General features: G+C 39.3%; 1 protein-coding gene across 3 annotated transcripts in view; it reads left to right on the top strand.

Annotated features, from left to right (window-relative positions):
* The window catches only part of PRLR (prolactin receptor), a 201,165-nt gene extending 177,370 nt beyond the window's left edge, over positions 1-23,795 (top strand). For all 3 annotated transcript variants that reach the window (XM_062211716.1, XM_062211718.1, XM_062211719.1), the window contains 6 exons: positions 479-648; positions 8,670-8,839; positions 10,444-10,585; positions 11,819-11,918; positions 12,410-12,479; positions 13,690-23,795. In XM_062211716.1, coding sequence (XP_062067700.1) covers positions 479-648; positions 8,670-8,839; positions 10,444-10,585; positions 11,819-11,918; positions 12,410-12,479; positions 13,690-14,709 — 1,672 coding nt within the window. In that variant the 3' untranslated portion in view covers positions 14,710-23,795. The remainder of the gene's footprint in view (positions 1-478; positions 649-8,669; positions 8,840-10,443; positions 10,586-11,818; positions 11,919-12,409; positions 12,480-13,689) is intronic.
* The last annotated feature ends 1,169 nt before the right edge of the window (positions 23,796-24,964 follow it).

Raw genomic sequence — 24,964 nt, 5'->3', positions numbered from 1 at the left:
AAAATGAAGTGTAACTTGATATTTTTAAGTATACATTTAAAATGCATATGCCAAAATGCTGCATTGTACAGAGCCCCATTATATGTGTTCAAGCTAAAGTTCAAGTTTCCCACCCCAGAAATAGCAGTGCCTTGGCCATTGAAAGTGTTTATGAGCAAGGGGAATATATCACAAAGCCAACCAAGACAACTACAGAAGAAAAGGGTTAATGAGAAGCAGAGTAGCTGGGTCCCAGAAACCACCTTTCTAATTCCTTCTCCAGCTCATTTGCACTCTCTCAATCTCGCTCTCGCTCCCCCTCACTCCCTCACTCCTGGCTGACATGAGTAGAGCACAGAAACCAGGGAGCTATTCTTCAGCTCCAGTTTTGTACTTCTACTCTCTGACCCCCAAACATCAGTGGGGTTGATCTGTTAAGAAAATCTAAACTGTTTCAATTACTTTCTTACTCACTCCTAATACATTTTACTCATTGCAGAGAAACAATCACCCATGAGTGTCCAGACTACAAGACCAGTGGTCCCAACTCGTGTTACTTTAGCAAGAAGCACACCTCCATATGGACAATATACATCATCACAGTGAATGCCACCAACCAGATGGGAAGCAGTGTTTCAGATCCACGTTATGTGGATGTGACTTACATAGGTAAGGGGAGGGGGAGTGAGTGAGGAATTTGTTACTCCATTATGTATTTACCAGTGGTCAAACTCAGTTTGAGTTTTCTTGGCTTTTGAATGGATCCCCCAAAAAATGAAATAATTCACAATTTCATTGTCAAGCAAGAATTTCAAATAATTTGTATTGAGTCATTCGTGACAGACTAGTGTTTGAGATCCTTGAATCCTCTGGCCTTCCCTTGACTCCTGTTCCTGTCCCCTGCATGTAGCATGAATGTTATGTGTGTGCCTCCCTTACCAACTCTTCTCTCCTGCCCTCCCCGTGCAATCCGTGTCCTCTTCTTACTTGACAAATTGAAATTTCTTTTCTTTCTTTTCAATAGAGATCTGCTCCATATAGAAGCAACACTCCAAGGGGTTTATATGATTCCATATCCACAGGAATCACTCCATTTAATTTGCTCCAATCTCAATTCTCATATGCATGTACTTCCTAGAAGTCTGAACTATTATTTTACAAATAAGAATTCCGGACTGGTGCCGTGGCTTAACAGGCTAATTCTCCGCCTTGCGGCGCCGGCACACCAGGTTCTAGTCCCGGTTGGGGCACCGGATTCTATCCCGGTTGCCCTTCTTCCAGGCCAGCTCTCTGCTATGGCCCGGGAAGGCAGTGGAGGATGGCCCAAGTGCTTGGGCCCTGCACCCGCATGGAAGACCAGGAGAAGCACCTGGCTCCTGGCTTCAGATCAGCGCGATGCGCCGGCCGCAGCGGCCATTGGAGGGTGAACCAACGGCAAAAAGGAAGACCTTTCTCTCTGTCTCTCTTTCTCTCACTATCCACTCTGCCTGTTAAAAAAAAAAAAAAAAAAAAGAATTGTGGAGTAAATAGTATCACTTGAGCAACAGGCCGAAGGTCAAGATCTCAAGGACAATCTTTGGAGAATCCATTAGCAAAGCACAACAAAGTGGACCTGATAGATGCTTCTTGCTTTGCTTGGCTAACATTAAGCTGCAGGGCAATTGGGTGTTACTCTGCCCACAGGGAAGCACTACAGTCCTCCACTCTACCAGCTGAGCTATGGAAGGGAGCGCCAATTGGGCATTACTACAACAGCTTTTATTATCTAATGAGGATGACAAAGGAAATCCTAGGGAAAGTGATGGCTTGCCTAGGAGTTGGCCTCACACTTACCTTGGGTAACAGCCTGTACAGTAGTTACCCATGTCTCTCTGACTTGCCTAACACCACACAACAAGGAAAATCACAGTATTCACTTTCATATCACAACAAGGAAAATCACAGTATTCACTTCCATATCACTTCCACTGGCATGTTATCAATGATTGATCCTAAAAAACTAGAAAAGTTTCCAATACCAACTGACATATGCTTGAAGAATATTTTCTTCCCCCAGCAAATAACTGGAATGAAGATGGGATTAGAAACTTAATTTGATCTTAGTTTAAGAAAATAATAAAGGTAATCTCTCTGGCAGGGAAGAATAAAATAAATTCTGATCCTGTATATTTAGTGGAGATATGAAGTCTTTAAGATGCCAAATGCTGATTAATTCTTCATTTTCATGGGTTTTTCCCCCTTGAAATGCCTTGTCCTCAAGTTTTATAAATTGAAAGCAAACAATGAAAACAACAGAAATTCTGAAACAAGCAACTGTTATATTGAATATGATTCTCTCTCTCTCTCTCTCTCTCTCTCAACAAATGGGCTCACTAAAGCAGTGAAGTCAATAAGTGTTATCAAATTTGCATTAACTCTGGAAGAGAAATCTCTGGTGAAAGAATGTGTCGGGCTGCATGTTTCAGAATAAGACAAGTGCGTGGAGAATTTCTGTATAACCCTTCAGCATACATTGTTGGTGACAGGCCATGGAAGTTCATTAGCAACCAGTTTTTACCACAGTACATTTTCTGTCCACTCAGCTCTCATCCAGTGACAACCCACAACAGAAAATGACAACACTAGCAAATAATGGGACAGAAATAAATTTCTTTGTTGTCATTGTCACTGGGTAACATGTATCTATGTTTAAGATACCTGAAAGCTGTAGTTCCCAACTGGTGGCTATTTTGTCCCCCACAGGATACTTGGCAAAGTTTAGACAATTTCACATTTCTCAACTTGCAGGTGGGCAGAGGGTGGTACTGACTTGTGGTAGGTGGAGGCAGAGATGCTACTGTGCATCCTACAGTAACTAGCACAGCCCCCACAACAAGGAAACATCTGGCCCAAAATGCCAGTGGCACTGAGGTTAGAAAACTGCTGGAAAGGATTCGTTCTACACATTTTACCTGCACATTTGCACAGATTTTTTATCTCAGACATTGCTCAATAGATATTTAAGATTTACATTAATTGATTCTGTTTCAGTAAATTCACTTAAAATATTCTTTCTTAGGTGTTTACTCAGTAATGTATAAGCATTAGGATTAGTGGAAACTTAACATTCACTTTTTTGGGCAAATGTAGGTCATAATGCCACATTCATCCATGGTAGCTACATATACTCTTTGTCCACGCAGTATAGAGACTGATTTGAGGACTTAATAAATGAATGGAGAAAGTGTTACTGACAGCAGAAGTGAGACCAGGATAAGGCAAGCCAGCACCTCTGACGCTTCACTATTAGGGAGGTACCACAGGCCCTTTGCTTACCAGAATCTGAGAGTAAGCACCTCCTTCATTTTTTTTTATTTTGTAAAATACACATAGCATAAAGTTCACCATATTAACCATTTTGTTTTTTTTAATCTTTTATTTAATGAATATACATTTCCAAAGTACAGCTTATGGATTACAATGGTTTTCCCCCTCCCATAACTTCCCTCCCACCCGCAACTCTCCCCTTTCCCCTCGCTTTCCCCTTCCATTCACATCAAGATTCATTTTCAATTTTCTTTTTTTTTAACTTTTATTTAATGAATATAAATTTCCAGTGTACAGCTTATGGATTACAATGGCTTCCCCTCCCATAACTTCCCTCCCACCCGCAACCCTCCCCACTCCCACTCCCTCTCCCCTTCCATTTGCATCAAGATTCATTTTCAATTCTCTTTATATACAGAAGATCAATTTAGTATAAAGATTTCAACAGTTTGCATCCACACATAAACTCAAAGTGAAACATACTGTTTGAGTACTAGTAATAGCATTAAATCAAAATGTACAGCACATTAAGGACAGAGATCCCACATGAGGAGCAAGTGCACAGTGGCTCCTGTTGTTGACCCAACAAATTGACACTCTAGTTTATAGCGCCAGTAACCATCCTAGGCTGTCGTCATGAGTTGCCAAGGCTATGGAAGCCTTCCAAGTTTACCGACTCTATCATATTTAGACAAGGTCATAAAAGACAGGGTGAGGATAGTAACCAATGATCCTAAGAATGGCATTTACCAGGTTTGAACAATTATACAGCATTAAGTGGAGAAGAGGACCATCAGTACACACAGGTTGGGAGTAGAGCCATTGGTGGTAGAGTAGAGGTTATGATTACAAAGGAATGAGGCCCAAGTACGCTAGACAGGGCCTAGAACAAAGGACAGAGTCATTATTAGAGGAGCTAAGAAAGGTGCTGTCTAAGCTACAATGAAGTTTTCTGATTGAGAGGCAAATAGAACCTGATAGAAGGGGCTTGATAATAATCTGGTGGGCTTTAGGCCTTGTAAGTTAAGAGGCCCAGACCTATCTCTTCACATGGGGTATATCCTAAGGGAGGTGTGAACCTCCTAGGGGAAGGCACTCTGTTGACTTTCATTACTTGGTTGGCCTGGGAGGAGAGCTGGCCAGGTAAAGGCAGGGGGCATCTCTAACAAGAAATTTACAGTTCTGCCTTCAATGTTGCTGACCCTACTTGACCATCCCCTCAGCTGCAGTGGTCACTTTGGAAGTTGGGCTGAGTGAAGGGCTTTTCAGCTTAGAGCCAATAAGATCTGTGGCTCTGACCTGGGCATCCTTCGACTCCAGGGCAGGTCCATTTCCAGTGATCCAACTCTTGGCAGAGCTGCCAGGGCTCTTCACAAGCTGACTTCTGCTGAAGCCCAGGCTTACCACATTGCAAGCCACTGCAGTGGACTGGCCTGTTGGGTCTCCTTGAGGGCAGATCACTGTACAGATCAGCCATTAATAGGCCTGCCACCCATTGCTTCTGATGCCGAGCTTTCTTTTCCTCCTGGTTTGTGTTAAAGCAGACCAGAGGATGCAAGTCAAGGGAGTGCCCAAGTCCCATCTCTAATCTTCTGTGGCCTGAACTACAAGTCTATAGTCACAGGCATGTTCTGTAGTAGTTTTTCTAAGGTAGACAATGCCCATGAGGAAAATTATATTCTCACTTTAAAACTTTCTTTCCCTTTGGTCTGAAAGGGAGGTTTTTTCTACTTACTGTATATTTCACTGATGGCGAAGTGAATCTAGCTATGAGATTATTATTTAAGTTCTTATTTTGGCTATGCTATTACAGAAAAATGTTAGCCATCTCTTTTATAAGGTCTAAAGATTAAATTGTGCATCCTACAGATTCCTTCATAATAGAATTAGTTTCCTACCTTGAGGAGAATAGAGAAATGAAAGAACAAGTTGGGCTTAGAATAGAGAAATGAGGGAGCAAGTCCTAGATCACTTGCTGACAATAGCAATATTACATGAATACTTAGCAAACCGTTTCAACCATTAGATAACAACTTAAGAAAACATTTACCAGAAGGTCCAATGCCTTCTATAAATTTTAAGAATCATGTGTTTGAAAACACCTCTTAAATATCTAACATGGTGTAGTTTGTTTAACCAGTAAACTTAAGCACAACCATCTAAAATGTTTTTAGTTTCTTTCTACCAACACGTTTAAAACATATGATACACAGATTCAGGTCACAGAAATTAAAATGTATCTTTGATTGATTTTCTTTCATATTGGTGACCATGTTTCTGTGTTTCTGTGTGTAACACATCTTTAAGCATCTTTTGCAGGGCAGGATGAGTGGCAACAAATTCTTTCAGTTTCTGTTTGCTATGAAAAGTCTTAATTTCACCTTCATTCACAAATGAGAGCTTTGCAGGATATAGTATTCTGGGCTGGCAGTTTTTCTCTCTTAGTACCTGGGCTATGTCTCGCCATTCCCTTCTAGCTTGTAGGGTTTCTGATGAGAAGTCTGCTGTGAGTCTAATTGGAGATCCTCTGAGAGCAATCTGACGTTTCTCTCTTGCACATTTTAGGATCTTTTCTTTATGTTTCACTGTGGTGAGTTTGATTACAACATGTCATGTTGAGGATCTCTTTTGGTCATGTTTATTAGGGGTTCTATAAGCTTCCTGTACTAAGATGCCTCTGTCCTTCTCCAAACCTGGGAAATTTTCTGCTAGTATCTCACTGAAAATGCCTTCTAATCCTTTCTCCCTCTCCATGCCTTCAGGAACTCCTAGAACCCGAATGTTAGTTTTTTTAATAGTATCCTGTAGATTCCCGACAATATTTTTTAGATTTCTAATTTCTTCTTCTTTTCTTTGGTTTGCCTGTTTCCTTTCCTGTTCTCTGTCTTCTAAGTCTGATATTCTCTCTTCTGCTTCGCCCATTCTGTTTTTAAGGCTCTCTAATGTGTTTGTCATTTGGTCTATTGAATTCTTCATTTCATTATGATTTCTCGTCACTATCACAGTTTCTTGTTCCACTAGTTGTTTCATTTCATTTTGATTCCTCCTTAATATTTCACTTTCACGAGAGAGATTTTCTATCTTGTCCATGAAGGATTTCTGTAGTTCAAGAATTTGTTTTTGAGAACTTCTTTATGTTCTTATCAATTTTTTGAGATCCGCTTTTTGCATTTCTTCGATCTCATCATCTTCATAATCTTGAACTGGGGTGTCTTTTTCATTTGGGGGCGTCATAGTGTCTTCCTTGTTCTTGTTAGCTTGGTTTTTGCGTTTGTTGTTTGGCATGTTGGAGATATTTGGTTTCTTCACTGTGGTGTTTTTTCTTGTTACACTATGGCTCTATATTAAGTGGACTGTCTGCTTTCGGTGGAGCCTTAGATGCTTGAGATGAGTGTGGACTGAGAGCTGTGTTTGGTTCCTCAGGGTTGAGGGTGTGTCAAAGATGACACTCCCAGGTTAGGTGTGGTAAATCTCTCTTTTTTTGATTCAAAAGGGAAGTAATTCCGCACAGCTGAATGTAATTGGAGGTAGTTAGCAGGCGAATGATATACCCACAGGAGCCAGAGATCGGAAGCTCTTTCCCAAGGACCACACAGGGAATCTGTGCTGCCCTCAGTGTGGGCTCCAATTCTCCTGCAGTCTCCCACTGGGTTGCCAAGTTAGATCCTAATCTCCTGTTATTTCACCCCTCCCCCCAGAGTCTGGTGTTTCTGCTAGGCTCAGGGCCGGTGCAGACCTGAGGTCGCCCTGCTTATGACGTATGTCCAAAATGGCGCCTGCTCTGTCTCGCTCGCCTTTGAGAGGTGAGCGGAGAGAGAGAAACTTGTGTCCGTATCGATCACTTTTTTTATTTTTTTCCTCTCTCTCTTCTAGTTAGCCTGGTGAATTTTTCCCCACGGAGTTTCAAGCCTCGTTCCCTCTAGCCTCCTCTTTCCGCTTGCCCGCTGGCGTCTCGGGCTATTGAGGTTCGGCTCACCTCGCGTTCCAGCGCTGGTGTGTTGAGTCTGCCGCTGGTGTCCCGAACTTAGGCTCCCACGCTCTCCACGCAGGTCCACTGTGAATCACTAGTTCCGGAAGAGTTTCCTCTGCTGTTTCGTCCCCTACTCTTCCTTGACCCTGCAGTATCTCCACTTATATTAAACTGTCTTTCCCCCAGACTAATAGTGTGCTCCCTGCCTATTCTGCCATCTTGCCGCTCTCTCAATTTTCTTTATGTACAGAAAATCAGTTTAGTATATATGAAGATTTTGACAGTTTGCCCTCACATAGCAACACAAAGTGAAAAAATACTATTGGAGTACTAGTTATAGCATTAAATAACAGTGCACAGCACATTAATGACAGAGATCCTACATGATATTTTTTTAAAAATTGATTAATTTTCTATGTAATTTCCAATTTAACACCAAGGTTTTTGGTTTGTTTTTTTTTTTTCATTTTCAATTATCTTTATATACAGGAGATCGATTCAGTATATACTAAGTAAAGATTTCATCAGTTTGCACCCACACAGAAACACAAAGTGTAAAAATACTGTTTCAGTACTAGCTATATCATTACTTCACATTGGACAACCCATTAAGAACAGATCCCACATGGGACATAGGTACACAGTGACTCTTGATGTTGATTTAACAATTTAACACTCTTGTTTATGGCGTCAGTAATCTCCCTAGGCTCTAGTCATGAGTTGCCAAGGCTATGGAAGCCTTTAGGGTTCGCTGACTTCGATCTGATTCTGACAGGATCATAGTCAAAGAGGAAGTTCTCTCCTCCCTTCAGAGAAAGGTACCTCCTACCTTGATGGCCCCGTTCTTTCCACTGGGATCACACTCGCTGAGATCCTCATTTAGGTCTTCTTCTTCTTCTTTTTTTTTTCCAAGAATGTCTTGGCTTTCCATGCCTACAATACTCTCATGGGCTCTTCAGCCAGATCTGAACATATTAACCATTTTAAAATGTTCGATTCGGTGGTATTTCTTCTGTCTCTATGCTATGCAAACATTATCTAGTTCCAGTTCCCAGCTGAGGAAAATAACCTATGTTAAGTTCCCTGCTGAGTCTTCCATCCCAACTCCCACTTTCAAATCCCAGCCCAATTTGTATCACCTACTCCCTCTCATCATGAAAATAACCCAGGTTGGTAGAAAGCAGAGAGCATGATGAGAATGAAATCTCAGCTGCATGTTATTCTGTCTATCCAACCTCATTTTCAAGGACCAACGTGACAGATGACATTCTAAGAGGCAGATGGCATGGGGCTTGTGGAAATGCAGCAGGCAGAGCAGGCTGATAAATAGAAAATGCAATCATAATCAAAAACAGCAGAGCCAAATAAAAGGTACCAGCAATGAATGCTATTGAAGTTTCTTTTCCATCTACAGTTGAACCAGACCCTCCTGTGAACCTGACTTTGGAAGTAAAACATCCAGAGGACAGAAAACCCTACTTGTGGACAAAGTGGCTTCCACCTACCTTGGTTGATGTAAGATCTGGTTGGCTCACACTACAGTATGAAATTCGATTAAAACCTGAGAAAGCAGCTGAGTGGGAGGTGAGTCAAACAGGAAACATGTCTTTTGGCAAGGATGGAGCCCTCATAATCAAGAGGACCTTCCTCCTAATTATTAGGCTATGACGTAGGCTTCTCAATACAAACATGACCCACTCAGATATGGAAAGGCCCCCCCGTTGGAATTGAAGGGGGCTCCTTGTACTGCACAGCCTGCCCCCCCCAGGATCCAGTCTCCTCCCTAAGTATATCTTAGCTGTGGACAACTATGGGAGTACTTCAGTGATACCAGGGGTGGTGGTCAGGGAGATCTTCAGCATAATCTGTCCGTGGGCAACAGCTGTGCTTGCATTCACTTTAAAATGCTCCAAGGAGTGGGCATTGTTGTGCAGCAGATTAAGCTACCACTTGGGACACCTGCATTCCCAGAGTGCCAGTTTGAGTCCTGGTTACTCCACACTTCTTATCCAGCTTCCTGCTCATGTGCCTGGGAAAGCATTAGATAATGCCCCAAATACTTGGTTTCCTGCCCACCCACGTGGAATTCTAGGCTCCTGTCTGTGACCTGGCTCAGCCATGGCTATTGCAAGCATGGATAGAAGATACCACTACCCCTATTCTCTTCCCTTCAAATAAATAAATAAAAATAAATAAATAAGCATTTATATAAATATATCAATGTAAAGAAATAATACAGTAAGTTACAATCATCCTAACATTCTTCTACCCTCAAACACTTTAATACAAGCCCCTTTAAAAAGGGACCATTCCTGAACACATCCAAAATAATAAGATCACAAATAGGAAACTTAATGAAAATTCCTTAACATCATCTAGCAGCCAGTCCATATTTTAATACCCTCCCACCAGCTGCTTCAAGAACATGACTAATAGTTCATTTGTCTCCAGGACCACACACTGTGGCTGGTTCTTATAATACTTGTCCCATAGAATGCCAGGCCACTGGTCCCATAGGATGTCCCACATTCTTTATTGGTCTGATTTGCTGTCTGTGGGGTCATTTAGCTAATTTCTCTAACTCCATACTTCCTGTAATGAAACATTAGATCAGATTCTGGTTGAACAGTTTTGGGGCAGCATACTTCAGAGAGTATATTATGTGCTTCACGTTGCATTGTATTGGTGGAGACACAAACCATCCCTTTAATTCCCATAAGTGATTCTAAAACTAATGTGTGGGATGGAGAGATGACAAACTGATTCCTTGGTTATAAAGTCATGTTTAATTCATGCATTATTATTTCAGTGTGCATGAATACCCAGCTCTCCCCCTTTTAGTGGTTTTAACACCAATGAACAATCCTTGAGTTAGTTGCTTGGTTAGCGCTTATACAGTAAGAACTATGCAATTTCATTATTCCTTCTACATTTATTAACTGCCTTTCATAAAGTAGAGTGGAGGAGTAAATGTTTGTCTGTCTGAAATAGAGTTCCAGATAGGGGAAATCTGTTAAGGTTTGGTATGAACATTTTCAAGAGAAAGAAAACACAGAGCTAAGCAGGTGAGAAGGTGATAACAATGTATTCTCTAAGTATAATTAATACAGCTTAACTCTTCCAATAGCTTGTTATTTAGGGAAGAAGTCGTTTTCTTCATAACCTAAATAAAAAATTGTTTTCTTTAGACTCATTTTGCTGGGCAGCAGACACAGTTTAAGATTCTCAGCTTATATCCAGGACAGAAATACCTTGTCCAGGTTCGCTGCAAGCCAGATCATGGGTTCTGGAGTGTGTGGAGCCCTGAGAGCTCCATTCAGATACCTAATGGTGAGTTTCTTGGCTACCTTTGACTCATATTCTAAATATTTTTAAGATGGCAAACCTGCACATAATAACTACTAATGGAAAAACTACTTTGAGTCTTCACCAGAGCAAGAAATACAAGTGGGTCTGTGGTCCTTCTACCTCATGAAAGGATGTTTGGAAGGGTGGCATGGCTCCCTGGGTCACTGTCAGTGAGGACCAGTTTCTAGGATAGGGTTGCAGAAACTGTCTCAGAGGGCCTAATGGTCAGTCATCCTATCTTCCCCATCTGCCACACCTGCCCATCCAGTCAAGGTCATGATCCAGTCCCCCCAAAGTCTGTTCAGTGATTTCCCATCTCAACAACATGAACTGATGTTTAACGTCTGACATAGATTATGTCTTGGTCTCTCAGTTAAGGCACAGTATACAAGAGGCACTCAGTTCTAATAAAGTACCAATAAATTTGGTGGCGTCTATTCATAGGGTCATAATTCATCTTGTGTTTCTGGTGTATTTTTACAAAAATTCATTACTTTGTTTAGGCTTCCCAACTCTCCCAGGTCTTCAGAGAGAATTTCATGACTGTTAGGAATTAAAAGAGGAAATGGAAGCTCAGGGAAGTTAGACTTTTTCAGAACCACCTGGCAAATTCTAGCTCTTCTAATAAGTTGCCTGGCCAAAGTATCAGTGCTTTCATTGGCTTAGCTTTCTGGAAAGAGCACTGAAGAGTGAGTTAGGACTTGCATTTTGCCCACCTCTGGGTCATACTAAATAAAAGCGCAGGGCCTAGAGGTGGAAGGCCTGGGTTCAAATCCCAGACTTCACTTCTATAGTGATGTGACCATGAATAAATTACTCTTTTCTATTTTCCTGTCTATAAAACAAGGCAATGTATGTAAAGAGCTTAAGAATGTAAGAATGGAATAGATGTTAGCTTTATGATTATAACTTCAGCTAACCATATGCCCTCAGATATCCTCTTTAAGACTCAAGTAAAAGAATATGTGAAAGGATTTTAAAATTTATAGAGCACTATAAAAATATATGTAACTTATTGAAATATATTTAATATTGAAAAAAGTTAAACTTCCCACTGATGCTACTTTGCTTTGGATTGCTCTTCAAATGAAAAGAGATAGGTGTGTGGGAGGATGGGGGGGGACTCTTTATTCAAGTTTTATTCATAGGTTTGTTTTGTTTTCTTTTTTAATGATACTGTATGTGATCAAAGTTTCCTGGCTGTTTGTTTTTCAGACTCTACCATGAAAGATATAACCGTGTGGATCTTTGTGGCTGTTCTTTCTACCATCATCTGTTTGATTATGATCTGGGCAGTGGCTTTGAAGGGCTATAGGTACTGCATTGTCTCTCAATCCTTCTCCCAGTCATGGTTGTCAGGGATAATGGCAACAAAAAAAGATAATAGACAGATGATGGGAACCTGCAGATAATCCAAGCACCTCATTTTAGCCATTAGTTTTGCAGTGTTCACTCATTAAAAAAAAAAAATAGGTTCCTTTGAGGCCAGTACTCTTCCCATCAAAAAGAGGTTCACAGTTGAGAAATAGTAACAATCTGGCAAGCACGGATGAAATCATGAGAAGGAAAAAATCTGAATAATCCACCAACTTCAAAATCATCCTCCTAAATTAACCACAGCAAGTGTTAATGGGGGTCTCTGTAATTATTTTCTTCATCATTGATTACTAGTCTTGTGTAGCCTGAGAACTCTAACTCCATCGCCCACAGATCATGTAGCAGTAATTTTGGAGATAATACTGATCTTTCAAAAATTACAAAGTGAAAAGATGACTCATTTATCCAATTTCACAAATTATTTTGTAGCATGGTGACCTGCATCTTTCCACCAGTTCCTGGGCCAAAAATAAAAGGATTTGATACTCATCTGCTGGAGGTAAGTGCCAAAGACAGAGAACATGACTCACAGCTTTGTAACAATTAACATCACACTTGCACACGCAATCCCTCTCGAGCTAGTCTGGCCGGCTTAACCATCCTTCCCCAGCTGTTTCTGCTCATCAGCATGTGTGTTAACAGAAAAGATGTGTGGGGAGCAAGGGTGCTTACGATCAGACACAGAATGTCAGAGGGCAAGGAGAGAAAGCCAAGAAAACATGAAAACACATAGTAGTACTTGCTAGATTTACCAGGTCTGTACATAAGCACACAGAGATAAACATTTTATGAAAAAATCAACTTAGGGGCAAGTATTTTGATTATTACAAAGTGGGGACCTACAATCAATCCCTCCATCCTGTACTGGTAATAGCTTCCACTAGAAGGTTCTTTCCATAAGGCTGTGGAAACAAAATATTCTATTGAAATTGTTGGAGCTGAGACGGGGTGAGTACAGTGGAGGCTGGTATTTGCCAGGATCTATTTAGACTGATTGAAGAGGGAAATCCATTTAAATGTTTTGAATGAAAAGTGGGGTTGGGACATTTTAAATTTTCCTCTGTATTGAAATAAAAAGTTTCAACTAGACCTTCAGCTCAATGGTGAGATACACACACACACACACACATATTTATGGATGTATATGGAATTACTTGAATGTAAAAGCACATGCCACTTGACTACTGTGGAGCCAACAGTGCAACAATAGGAAAAGGAAATGCCAGAGAATTTGGCTTATCTGCATTCATTTTGGCTATGAATATCAGACCAGGGACTAGAGCCCAGAGTTCAGGTTGCTGGTCAAGTGCTCTTCCACCACTATCCAGCCTAGCATTGACCTTTCATGAATGTCTTAGCTAACTAAACTAACTACTGTCTACCTCACAATTCAACCTGCTAGCCATGGAGATATAATGATAAAATACATACTTTCATATCAAAAAATGTTTTAGTATTCTTAATTGTATTACCTCTAATCCTCAAAAAGAACCCTCCCAAATGGGTAGTATTGTCCCCAGTTTAAAAATGGAGCTGAGATTCAGAAAGCAGTGTGTCCAAAGTAATATATTCTGCAATAAATAATAAAACAGGCCAGACACCAGCACCTGACCTGCGTCAGAGGCTGGCAAAAAAGGAGGAAAAGTAGGAGAGATGGGAGGAGAGAAGAGGGAAGTTAACAGGCAGCTCTCCTTGTGTCTGTTCAACAGAAGGGCAGGTCTGAGGAACTCCTGAGTGCCTTGGGATGTCAGGACTTCCCTCCCACTGCTGACTGTGAGGACTTGCTGGTGGAGTTTCTAGAAGTGGACGACAGTGAGGACCAGCGGCTGATGCCAGCCCACTCAAAAGAACACTCCGGTCCAGGCATGAAACCCACACACCTCGATCCTGACAACGACTCTGGCCGGGGAAGCTGTGGCAGTCCTTCCCTTTTGTCTGAAAAGTGTGAGGAGCCCCAGGCTAATCCGTCCACGTTCCATACCCCTGAGGTTATTGAGCAGCCAAAGAAGCCCAAAGCAAATGTCACCCACACTTGGGACCCCCAGACTATAAGCCTGGTAGGCAAAATGCCCTACCTGAGTGTCAGTGGGTCCAAATCTTCAACATGGCCTTTACTGCAGCCCAGTCAGCACAACCCAAATTCTCCTTACCACAACATTGCTGACATGTGTAAGCTGGCCATGAGCCCAGCAGGTGCACTGGCCACTTCACTGGACAAAACAGACAAAGATGCTTTACAATCCTCTAAAACCATTGAGGCTGGAGGAGAGGAAAAGGCAACCAAGCAGAGAGAAGTGGAGAGCTCCCATTCCAAGGCTGAGCAAGACACAGGATGGCTGCTGCCCAAAGAGAAACCCCCCTTTACCTCCCCAAAGCCGCTGGATTATGTGGAGATTCACAAGGTCAACAAAGATGGAGCACTATCATTGCTACTGAAACAGAAAGAGAATGGTGACCAGACTGGGAAGGCTGGGACCCCTGAAACCAGCAAGGAGTACGCTAAAGTGTCCAGGGTTATGGATAACAACATCCTGGTGTTAGTGCAAGATCCAAGAGTCCAAAACGTGGCTTTGTTTGAAGAGTCAACCAAGGAGGCTCCGCCATCACCTTCTCAGAACCAAGCTGAGAAAGACCTGTCCAGCTTCTCCATGGCCCCAAACGACTGCAGACTCCAGCGGGGGGGGCTGGATTACCTGGATCCTGCATGTCTCATGCACTCCCTTCATTGATAGCTTGACTCATGGGATGATTGTTTCAAATGTGATTTCCTTTCAGGTAACACTACAGAATCCAAGAAATACGGTCTACTAGTGTGTGCTCGAGAATGTGGTTAGAATGACGCTTACTCAAGCTCACGGTTTCTCCTTTTCATGCTCAATTTTCAGCCACTTGCCTTTTTTCTTCAATAGCTGATTCCAGAACAAATCATTTCATTTCCTAACTGTGATTTGTAGATTTCCTCTTTGCTATTCATTATACAATTATATGCTTGATGAAATAAAAGCACATTGCTTCGTACTCTTGAGGGACAGTGCCGATAGGTATCTCCTCTGGAAAAGGCTTTCATGGTTTGGTTTGTGCCAAAAAGAAATGATATGGTCAAAATGCTTACCACAGGGAGATGACAGCTATGTGGAAAATGCCATGAAAACCACTTTTGAAAGCCAATTGTTTAATCTTTATACCACACTATCATTTTTATTATAATTACCCAAATATAACACATTTAAGGAAAGAATGCATCCCAGAACACTTGACAAATCATTGACGTAAGTTCTGGCACCTTACTGACACATTGCCCGTACGCAAGTAAAGGGAGGCCTCCAATGTTTCCTTAAGATACTTTTAATAAGTTCAGGATACATTTCTCTCCCATCCCTGAATTTTATTTCATTCCAAAGCCTCTGGAGAATATAGTTTAGGAAAGTGAAATTTTCTTACACAAGAGGCAAATGAATTTCATGTGACAAATTCTTTTAAAATGTTTTCCTGCCTCATTTCAGCAGGATAGATAATTTATTATATACCCTAATCTTTTCTTGGAGGATAAAACATCCCAAAAGACTAACTTTAATTTAAAAGATAATCATAGCAGGATGCTAATAGAAATACTGCCTTATTGTACATACAAATTCTACTTTATTATGAACCCCCAAGTGTAACAATGTATTTTTGAAGACTATTTTTCTATCACTTAGGTAAAATAAAAGACTATTTTCTATCTTCCCAGTACAGCTGTTTACGTATTCAGTGGGCACAGTGTTTTCTGCTACGAGGTTGTAGTATTTACAGCACATAGTTGTATATGCAGTTTCTGTTTGTGGAGTACAACGCCACACCAACCCTAAAGCCATTGAGAAATATGAAGTGGGTAACAAAATTCAGTTTCCAACACATCATTGTGTAGATTATCTGATTCTATTTACCTTTAGGATACTTCACACAACAACCAGGATCCCATTCCAGAAGTTATTCCTCCCTGTCACCCCATAAGGAGAGGGCTGGTCTGGGGTCTCTGACCTTCTATGGGGTGAATCTTCATGACATTACCATGAAAAATAAGAGGGGTGACTTTTAACACTGTTTCAGAGAAAGAAGTTTGCTTTTGTTTTATTTCTCTGATAAATTTTGGAAAGCAAAAAATATTTTAAACAAAGCCAGCAGTTAGTATCTCTCTGGGGTAGATCAGTTTGCAAAATCTTGGCTGAGGTAGAAATGTGCTCACATGAGAAGAGTCTAAGTAAAAGTTCTAGGAAACCAAACATCTGTAGAGCGATAAGAACAGCTCCAAAGGTCAGGGAATAGTAGTCAAACTCTCCAGGTCAGTTCCAAGGGCAGGCCTCTTGAGAGGGGTCCAAAGCTTGGATCTTCATTTAAAGGGAACACCTATAATTTATCTACTGTACAAACTGCCTCCTTCTATTTTTCATTTTGCCTATTGGCAAACCCACTGTCTGTATCCATTCACTAACGGGGCATAGAGAACTTGACTCACCTCTGTGAGTAAAACATTCCACCTCAAAAAGCTCATAGTGACAGGAAATTGTCCAAGTTCATTCAATCTCCCAGATCCTCCATTCTCGTGTGTCTAAGGACAAGCTGCATTTCCATGATCTGGGCACTGTTTGTAAATTCTGTTTGCAGAATCTCAGGCCCCAACCAGACCTTCAGAATCAGAATCTGCATTTTACCGAAATCTCCAGATGATTCAAGTGTACATTGAAGTTGGAGAAGCACTACTTTAATGACCATTTCCACTAAAGGTTACTTTAGTACATGGAAACAATCCTGGCTTGGAAAATTTAGCCAAATCAGTTTGACTTGCAGTGAACAACACTGTGCATGAGGAGAAGGGAACACAGCAAAACCTATGAGGGATTAAAGAGTCACATCACAGAGAATCCTATGTGAGTTCTAGATAAGAGAATGGCCCGTAAAATACACACAACTTCCTAGAGGGCCAGGGAATACAGCCCACCTTCAGGAACACTGAACAAAAAGACAATGATGTTCAAAGCCAACATACACCTAATCTTTCTAGCATAGTCCATCCTTCATTGATCAATTGATTGATTGATAGGTAGATATCACCTTCAAAAACTTATAAACAATCCACTTCTGACAAACAATTTTGCAGACATGAAAACATGCTATGCCTAAAATCTTGAACTAAATCCTTAAAACACCAATTAGTTACTCATTAAAAAAAACCAAGACTATAATTCCACGGTCAGTTAAAACTCTTTATTTGAACTAGTTTTTTTTTTTTTTTTAATGGTCCTACATATTTTCCACTAAGGAGACAGTTGCTTCAATGAAAGAATGTATACTAGAGATCAAGAAATCTGGGTTCTAGTTCTAGCTGTTTTGCCTTGGATCCACTCTCTTCTCCGAGTCTCAGCTTCCTCTGAAGATGCTGGACAAAATAATCTCTAAGTTCATTTTAAATTCTGCCTCCTTGTTTCCGTGACTCACTGACTATTTTCCTACAGAAATAATTAAAACCAATGCCTTGTATCTTAATTCCTATATCAAATAATTGCTCTTCCTCATGCAAATGGGAAGTAATCCTCAGTAATGCACTTGCCTCACTTCACTTTTTAAATCCTCAGTTCTAATTGGTCTTAATATATTGCCCACACCTTTTATCAGTTGTCTAGATGCAGAAACTTATTCTAAGATAATGTGCATGTTCATTCATAGAGAAAAGAGTCTTACTGAATGAAACACTAATCCTTAGGAAAAAATGATCTTTTGCTGAATTAAGCCATATTCATTCCTTTCTGAGTCTAACTGCTCCAAATGTCTCCTCTTCTATCTGGATGTTGATTTTCCCCCCTCATCATACATTATGAACAAATATTGCACATTTAGCTTATAGAGGTTGTCCTCTGAATTTAAAAAGCAAATTGAATTTTTATTTAATAAAAATACCAAAATATCCAAGTTACAAAGCACATGTGAACTGGATAATAATCGAGGTATGATTTATGGAGGTTTATGACCCAAACAGCAAAGTGTTCTCTGATCAGTTTTAACAAAGTTATATATGGCACTTAATAGGCAGACAGGTTATTATCACCTATGCCACTGACGCTTAATAGACTTTGCATTCTCTGAAGTGCCTAAGACCAATCCTGGTAGTTAATTATGTACTAAAGACTCTAGTTTTTAACTACTTTCTTCTGAAAGGGTTGACCCCTTGCTGCCTACACAAGATCAAAGTAGTTTGACTCTTGGTCCTATGGTGACCCAACTGAACTGAAGAATCCTATGTGTTAATGAGCAGCTAAAGGGCCCTGAGTTCTGGTGAGCAGTTCATTTTTGGAAAAAAAGAAAATCTAGTTCTTTCTTGAACTGCCCACCCCCCCCTCCCCCCAACCCTCTGGCTGTCCATCACTTGTGGAAAAACTTGGTCCTACTTTAGCAACTTCCCTGTCTCCTTAGTGAAGAAACAGATTTGTACACGTATTACAAAGTGCCTTCCTTTGCTTTTTTAAAAAATTTGCATTTTTTGTAAAAAAAAAAAGTATATTGATTAGAAAGTAAAATTTCCCTTTTATGTAACTGAAAGGAGAACCAAGGAGAGGTAAGGCCAGAAAGAAAATGACAGAATAGTCCAAGGACCAGCTCGCTGGGGTTGTTCATTGGGTTTTCATATATTGTTTAATTGTAATACCACCAAGTTGATGGGAATTATAGTGTAATTTACTTCTCCTCATAAGAAATTTGGTCTGGCTATGATTTGGGCATAAACCTGCCACCTTATAATTCTACATTCTTCACTTTAAAATCTAGTGATACCCTTTTGAATGCCAATGAATTGCCAGGGCTTTAAAAGCACATTGCACACACATTGGAACTTTGCACAGAGATTGGAAAATATTAATGACTTTGAATTACCTTTCCAACTGTTGTTAACATAGATTTTTCATTGAAGAAAGTCTCACATGTACTTCACTGAACAAATTTGCTTTTCTGATTCAAGCACAATAGTGTCATCAAAAAAAATATGTGCAGGTCTAAGTCAAATCTCTGCCACTAAACAGGCTATGTTAACTTGAATGAGTCCTTAAAACTCTGACAACAAGTTTCCTCACCTGTTAAAAAAGTGAGTTGACCAAAAATGTGCCTAAGGCCTCTTCCAGTTCTGTCTTTAATTATCATGATCATAAATAATATCCAGGCTTTCAGGTCAAGGCCCATATACAGTGCAAGCAAGTGTTGCTTACATAGCCTTGACCTAAGCAGTGAAGTCATGAAACAGCATGTCTGTAACAATATTTATGAGAAAAACAGAGATATGGCCCTCCAAGTCCAACTGATGTAACTCTTCTTGCCTAGCCTTAGATACTGAGGAGCTTCTACTTCCTCTCTTCAGGGTCTATTATTTTTCCCAAGAGTTACTTAATATTCAGTAGCAAATAGAGAATCCGCAAGAAATGAAATTATTGAAAAACAATGATTTTGACCCTGCAAAGAATGAATCAAATGTTAAACCAGCAGCACATACATCCAAGCCCAAGTTGAGGGTCCCAAATACACCCCATTTAGAGATTTGCATCTTGGAGATTAGAGCCTTCTTTCATTAAGTATTAAACTAATTCTAAGATTGTTGATAAACCCAAGCTATGCTAATGAGTAGATACTGGAGATCTTAAGAGAAATTTCAAAAATACACAATGATTGCCACAAAGCTTGTGATTTAATCAGAAATCTCTTTACAATTACAACTTGGACTTATTCCATGATTAGCAGAGTTGGGCTTCTTCCATGATTTGCAGTATATATCATCTGAAAATCAAATGTTTCTCTCCCCAGACTTTCACTTTTCAGGATGGTGATTTTTGTTCTGGGTCCCTCACAGTATCAATATTTATGAAAGGAGAAAAATAGAAAATAGAATGTTTTCAGGGGTTTTGGCCAACTCAAGATCACATATAACAACAAGTAGCCCACTAAGCACATATTTTGCTGGACATGGCAAAATCTACAATCTATTCAGTGTTCTGAGCTTGTGGTGAGAAGCTGTGTACATCATTCATAGCACTCTATGCCAATGGCCATCTTGTGCATAATCAGTTCCTGTGATTTATGCTCTGCTTTCAATTTGGAAAGCACTGAGGCACCTAATGTAAAAAAACATATTCTGCTTAATTGGTTGTTGTCAGTGAACAGAACTCTCAGATAGTCTATTAACATTTTACCTGCTGCTGATTGAAATAAAACTAATACCTTTGACAAGTGAAGTAGTCATTTAAAAAATAACTTTTAATAGTTATAGCCAAATTAAGCTTCAATTGGATAAACCCAAAATGCAGTCTTAATTTTTTTGTGAACATTTTGCAAATCCTTGGCAGGGGAAGGATTTCAATTTTATCATGTTATCTAAAATCAAAAAAGTGTATGGAAAAGATACCTCTGAAAAATAATTTGTATTATAAAATTCCTGAAAACAATGTTTTTGAATTTTGAAGGTAACTACCTCCCTTGTGTCCTAACATCCTTCCTTCAAAGCTGCTTGTAGTTTAGAAACAAAAAAAAACCTCAAGCTTTGACCTTTTTTGGCAGCATATCTGATGTATTCGCCATGTGATATTCCTGACTTCAAAGTAACCATTATATTATTTTATATTATAATGGCTTTATGCGGTTCAAAAACAACACATACCACATTGAAATATATAATCCTCATGTTGAGAAGCTCACCATGTAATACCAATGAAAACCATTATTTAATTACTTAGAATCTATCCACATGTAGTTTCTATATGATTGTGTCTGTCTGTAAGACAAAATTGAAGAAGTATGTTATCATGTGTTTCTGTGAAAATGGTGAATGTACAAGTTTCTTTTCTTAGTCTTTGTCCAGATGTAGTGTTATATTCCAGTGTACAGCTGATCTGGGGTGTCAGATGTTTAGTAATCTCCAACAGTTGTCTAAGCCAACCCCCTCAGCTTTGCTCCAAGTGGCCAGAAATGCTTCAGAGTATTATTTGCATCATGAGGCTTGTTTTTGTGCTTCACCATTCATTTTAAACAATGTAAAATCTCATGTGGAAACCAAAGTAATCTAGAACCAGCCTCCTGAGTGATTGTGTCTTCTGTAAAGCCATATTGCAGTGAAGATGGTGTGGCAGCATCAGCTTCCATATTTTCACAGCTAGCACTACCTCTGCTTTTCCTCTGTTTCTAGCAAATGCCAAGCAAAATCTTCTACACTAGGTAGGAAATTAAAAGTGATTGTCAGAAGAAGTCACTGGGGTTGTTATTTATTAGAAGTTTTAACTCACCACTTAGCAGGTTTGTGCTAGGTTTTCTGAGTAGCCATTTTTATATTTTTCCATTTTATAACACCTAGCTGACACGTAAATTCAGAAAGGACTTACAGGAAGTCATCAGGTGAAAAACCAACACCACCAGTGAATATAGATGTATTCTTAATGATAAGTCACATCAAGATGGTTGTCCAAAGCCATGATAATAAATATCATTATTGAAAATACCCAGATCAGTGCCTGCACAGTCAGAATTTATTTGTCTTGCCTACCTTTCCTCTGTTTGTTTTTTAATGGAGATGAACAGAATAACAAGAGTATGACTGAAGCAATTTCCTTGCAGACTTTTTGCCACTAAAATGTTTACAATTTGATTCTTCTAATCCTCCTAGAAATAAATCTCTTCCTAATGTGATTATTTTTTAGCTGTCAAATATACTAGGCTATGGGAAAAGTCAGCTAGGAATAATCTGGTTTTGATTTTAAAAACTCATTTCTATATGTAGTTATTATAATGCCCATTTTTTTTCTTGCTAGCCTTAAAGAATGATCTGATTTGTTACAGTGCATTTTCATTCTGCAAATCTTTGGTTACTGCACTTTGCGCTTTCAATTTGCCATGGGTTGATTCATTTGTCTCCTTCCATTTTGAGGGGACAACATGGATAGGTAAAATAGTATGGGAGACAATGTTCACTGCTATTATTATAACATCTTCATTCTTACTGCAAGCCAAAGATAATGCTTGCCAAACACAATCTTAGGCATCCCAATATAATATGGCTATTATAATTCTGTTCATGTCATTATTGAAAATATCCAGCTCAGCACTTGGCTCAATAAATGTTTATTTCCTTTGCCTACCCTTCCTTTATATTTTTATGTTGTTTGAAATGTAAATGAGCAGAATAATGTGTGTGGCTGAAGCAATTTTCTTGAAGGTTTTTTTGCTTCTAAAAAATTGATAATCAGGAAATTCTTTATATAAGTTGGTTCAAAATGGTTTCCCCCTTTATCCTCACCCTTCTGTATGATCGCAAGACAAAATATCCTTCCTTTACCTCATGCCTTTCACCTAAGAGGCTGCTAAATGTAAAGTGAGATGGAAGTAGGAGCACGGGGAGCAAATAAGAGAGGCTCATTTGAATGTTGTGAAATACAAGAAGGACCAACCCAGTTTTTAGAAGTGGAATCTCTGAACAGTATGATTCAACCATGTTATTAACAACATCTTTTCTGACAAAATCCATCAGAGGAACTGGGAATAAATAACCTTTTCCTTTTATTATATAGAGATCTAGAAACCATTCTTGTGCTGAGCAATGAGAAATGGCATGGGGGGTACGCTTCACAAATTCTCTACTGTGATTCAATTATCTAATGCCATGTCCTACAGAAGAATGAGAAATTTCTTTTTCAAATGAGTCTCATGCTTTAAAATTTGGCTTCAAAGAAACCCAGACCCTCCCATGCTTCTACTGGAGCCATCCACCCTTAATTCTTGGGCCTACTTGTATTTTTAAGCTGCAAAATTTGGAGTGTCAGTCACCACAGGATGGATACAATTCATGACAAGCTGGAGAAATCATATGTAGCTAATTTTCCAAAAGTATTGCATGTGATTTCCTGAAAGAAAACAGAAATTACATATTGCCACCTCTTGCCAGAATCCTATCTGAAACTTTAACTCAGACTCCCTACAATCTGCTAATCAACTTTTATGCTTTCTCAATGCCCTCTATTATTTAGGGACTAGGAAACACAACTTCCATATGTTAGAATCCTTGAAATCTTAGGGTGAGAGAGGAGGGTGGGAGTAGGAAGGAGTATAAACAATAGGGTTACTGAGAAGCCCCCCACAAAGACCTTCCTGGCCAGGATGTGAAAAGAGCAATTCCTGCTGGCTTGACCTGTGAAAGCCCCTCCAAACCATGCAGATGAACTTGAACCTGTTTTTGATATCACAAAATGTATTCCATCCTGGTGGTCCTGACACCTAAGGAATTCTTCCCTCTACAGTCTCCTCCACCCATCCCACAGTACCCCTCAACTCTGCTGCCCATGCACACACTAGGCATTTTTCTCTAGTTATGAGTAGATTCACAATAAAACATTTGCATACAAATTGACTCGAAGCACAGATATTTTTATGAATGCGATAAAATATTTTTTTAAGAAAAGGCTAGAGAATGTCAGTCAAATAAAACATCATGTGGATGTTGGTTGGCAAACACTGGTATAAGAAATGGGAGCTCAGGAACTTTTATTACTGTATTTACAAATGTGTTTGAAAGAATTTGTTAATGCCACAGGTTTGTTTATAAGATGATACATTTGTTCCTTTTAAAGTATTAAATTACCAGAAGAGCTTAAATGACATTTGCCAGTAATTGTACTTGATGTGATCAATATTGATATTACTGCTAAACTCTGTAACTTTATGATGCATTTTTCAATCTTTTTCAGAGCAAATGCTTTTGCAATGGTAGCAATGCTTAGTTTAAATTGACTTAATAAATTATTTCCTGAGCAATGGATTCTGGAGGATCTTTTTATATTTATATATTTATATATATATATATATGTATATGGAATTTGTGTCATATGAAAAATGTAAATTATATTATTCCTTTGCTTCAGCAAACTTGTTATTACACATAATTTAAAAGAAGGGAAAATAGGGCATTCATAGTCTTCCTGGAAATAAAATATGCAGACACATGCTAAAATATTCATCTTAGGACACTCATCCATGACATTTTCTTCAGGCGCAAGTTTCTGTGCTCATCTTTCAACGCCTTCTGATTTTATTTTCCTACTAAATCTAAATCAAAACTGAATCTTTCTTCCAGTTCAGTGAAATATTACGTCGCATCTCTCCACAGCCCTCATGTTTTGTCAGTCTTTTTTCATTTGCCAGACTCGAGCCTTGAAGACACAAACATGCTTGCAAACAGCCAGAAGTGTTATGGATCTTCTCCTGGCCACAACCAAGAACAATCAAAAGGAAACTTTTCCAAAGGCAGTTAAAGCTACAAATCTCAGGGCCAAAGAGTCTTAGTTTCTTTTGTTTGCTTGTCCAAGCTAGAATTATCCTATGTTTTCACTTAAACTCCAGCTGTAGCTTAGTCAATCACTTATGATCCTTTATTTATCACATAAAACATTTCATAAGCATCTAAAAATTACTTAGGAGAACATAAAAAGGTCCATTTACCAACTTCCAAATTTCATCAATGTTAATATTTTATTTATCTATTCCATACCTTTTTGTTTAGCAATGAAACATTACAAATAAAGTAATTTACATCCATCAATAACCAAATTTTTCACCATTTCCTTCGGTGAAAATCACAGTCCTGCCGTTATGTCTGTCCTTTCTTATTTTTCAAAATGCAGTTACCTCATATCTATGACTCCATCAATAATTGAGGCAAGGGTATCTGCATACTTATGAATTTCACATAAATAAAAGCATATATCATTCTGTACCTTGAGTTTTTTTCTTTTAGCACTGTTTTTCATAGAGATATTTCCAGATTGTTATTTCTGTCTGCTGTATGCAGTTGAACACATATATACAATTTATTGATTAATATTACTATTCTAAGTGACTCTGCAATGAGCATTTCCTATGCCAGTCTTAGATTGAATATGTACAAAAGTTTATCTAGAATATATACCTAGAGGTAGAATTGTTGGGTCA

This window comes from Lepus europaeus, chromosome 15, assembly GCF_033115175.1.
Source record: "Lepus europaeus isolate LE1 chromosome 15, mLepTim1.pri, whole genome shotgun sequence".
Taxonomy (NCBI): Eukaryota; Metazoa; Chordata; class Mammalia; order Lagomorpha; family Leporidae; genus Lepus; species Lepus europaeus.
This window is presented reverse-complemented; position numbering and strand designations above follow the sequence as displayed.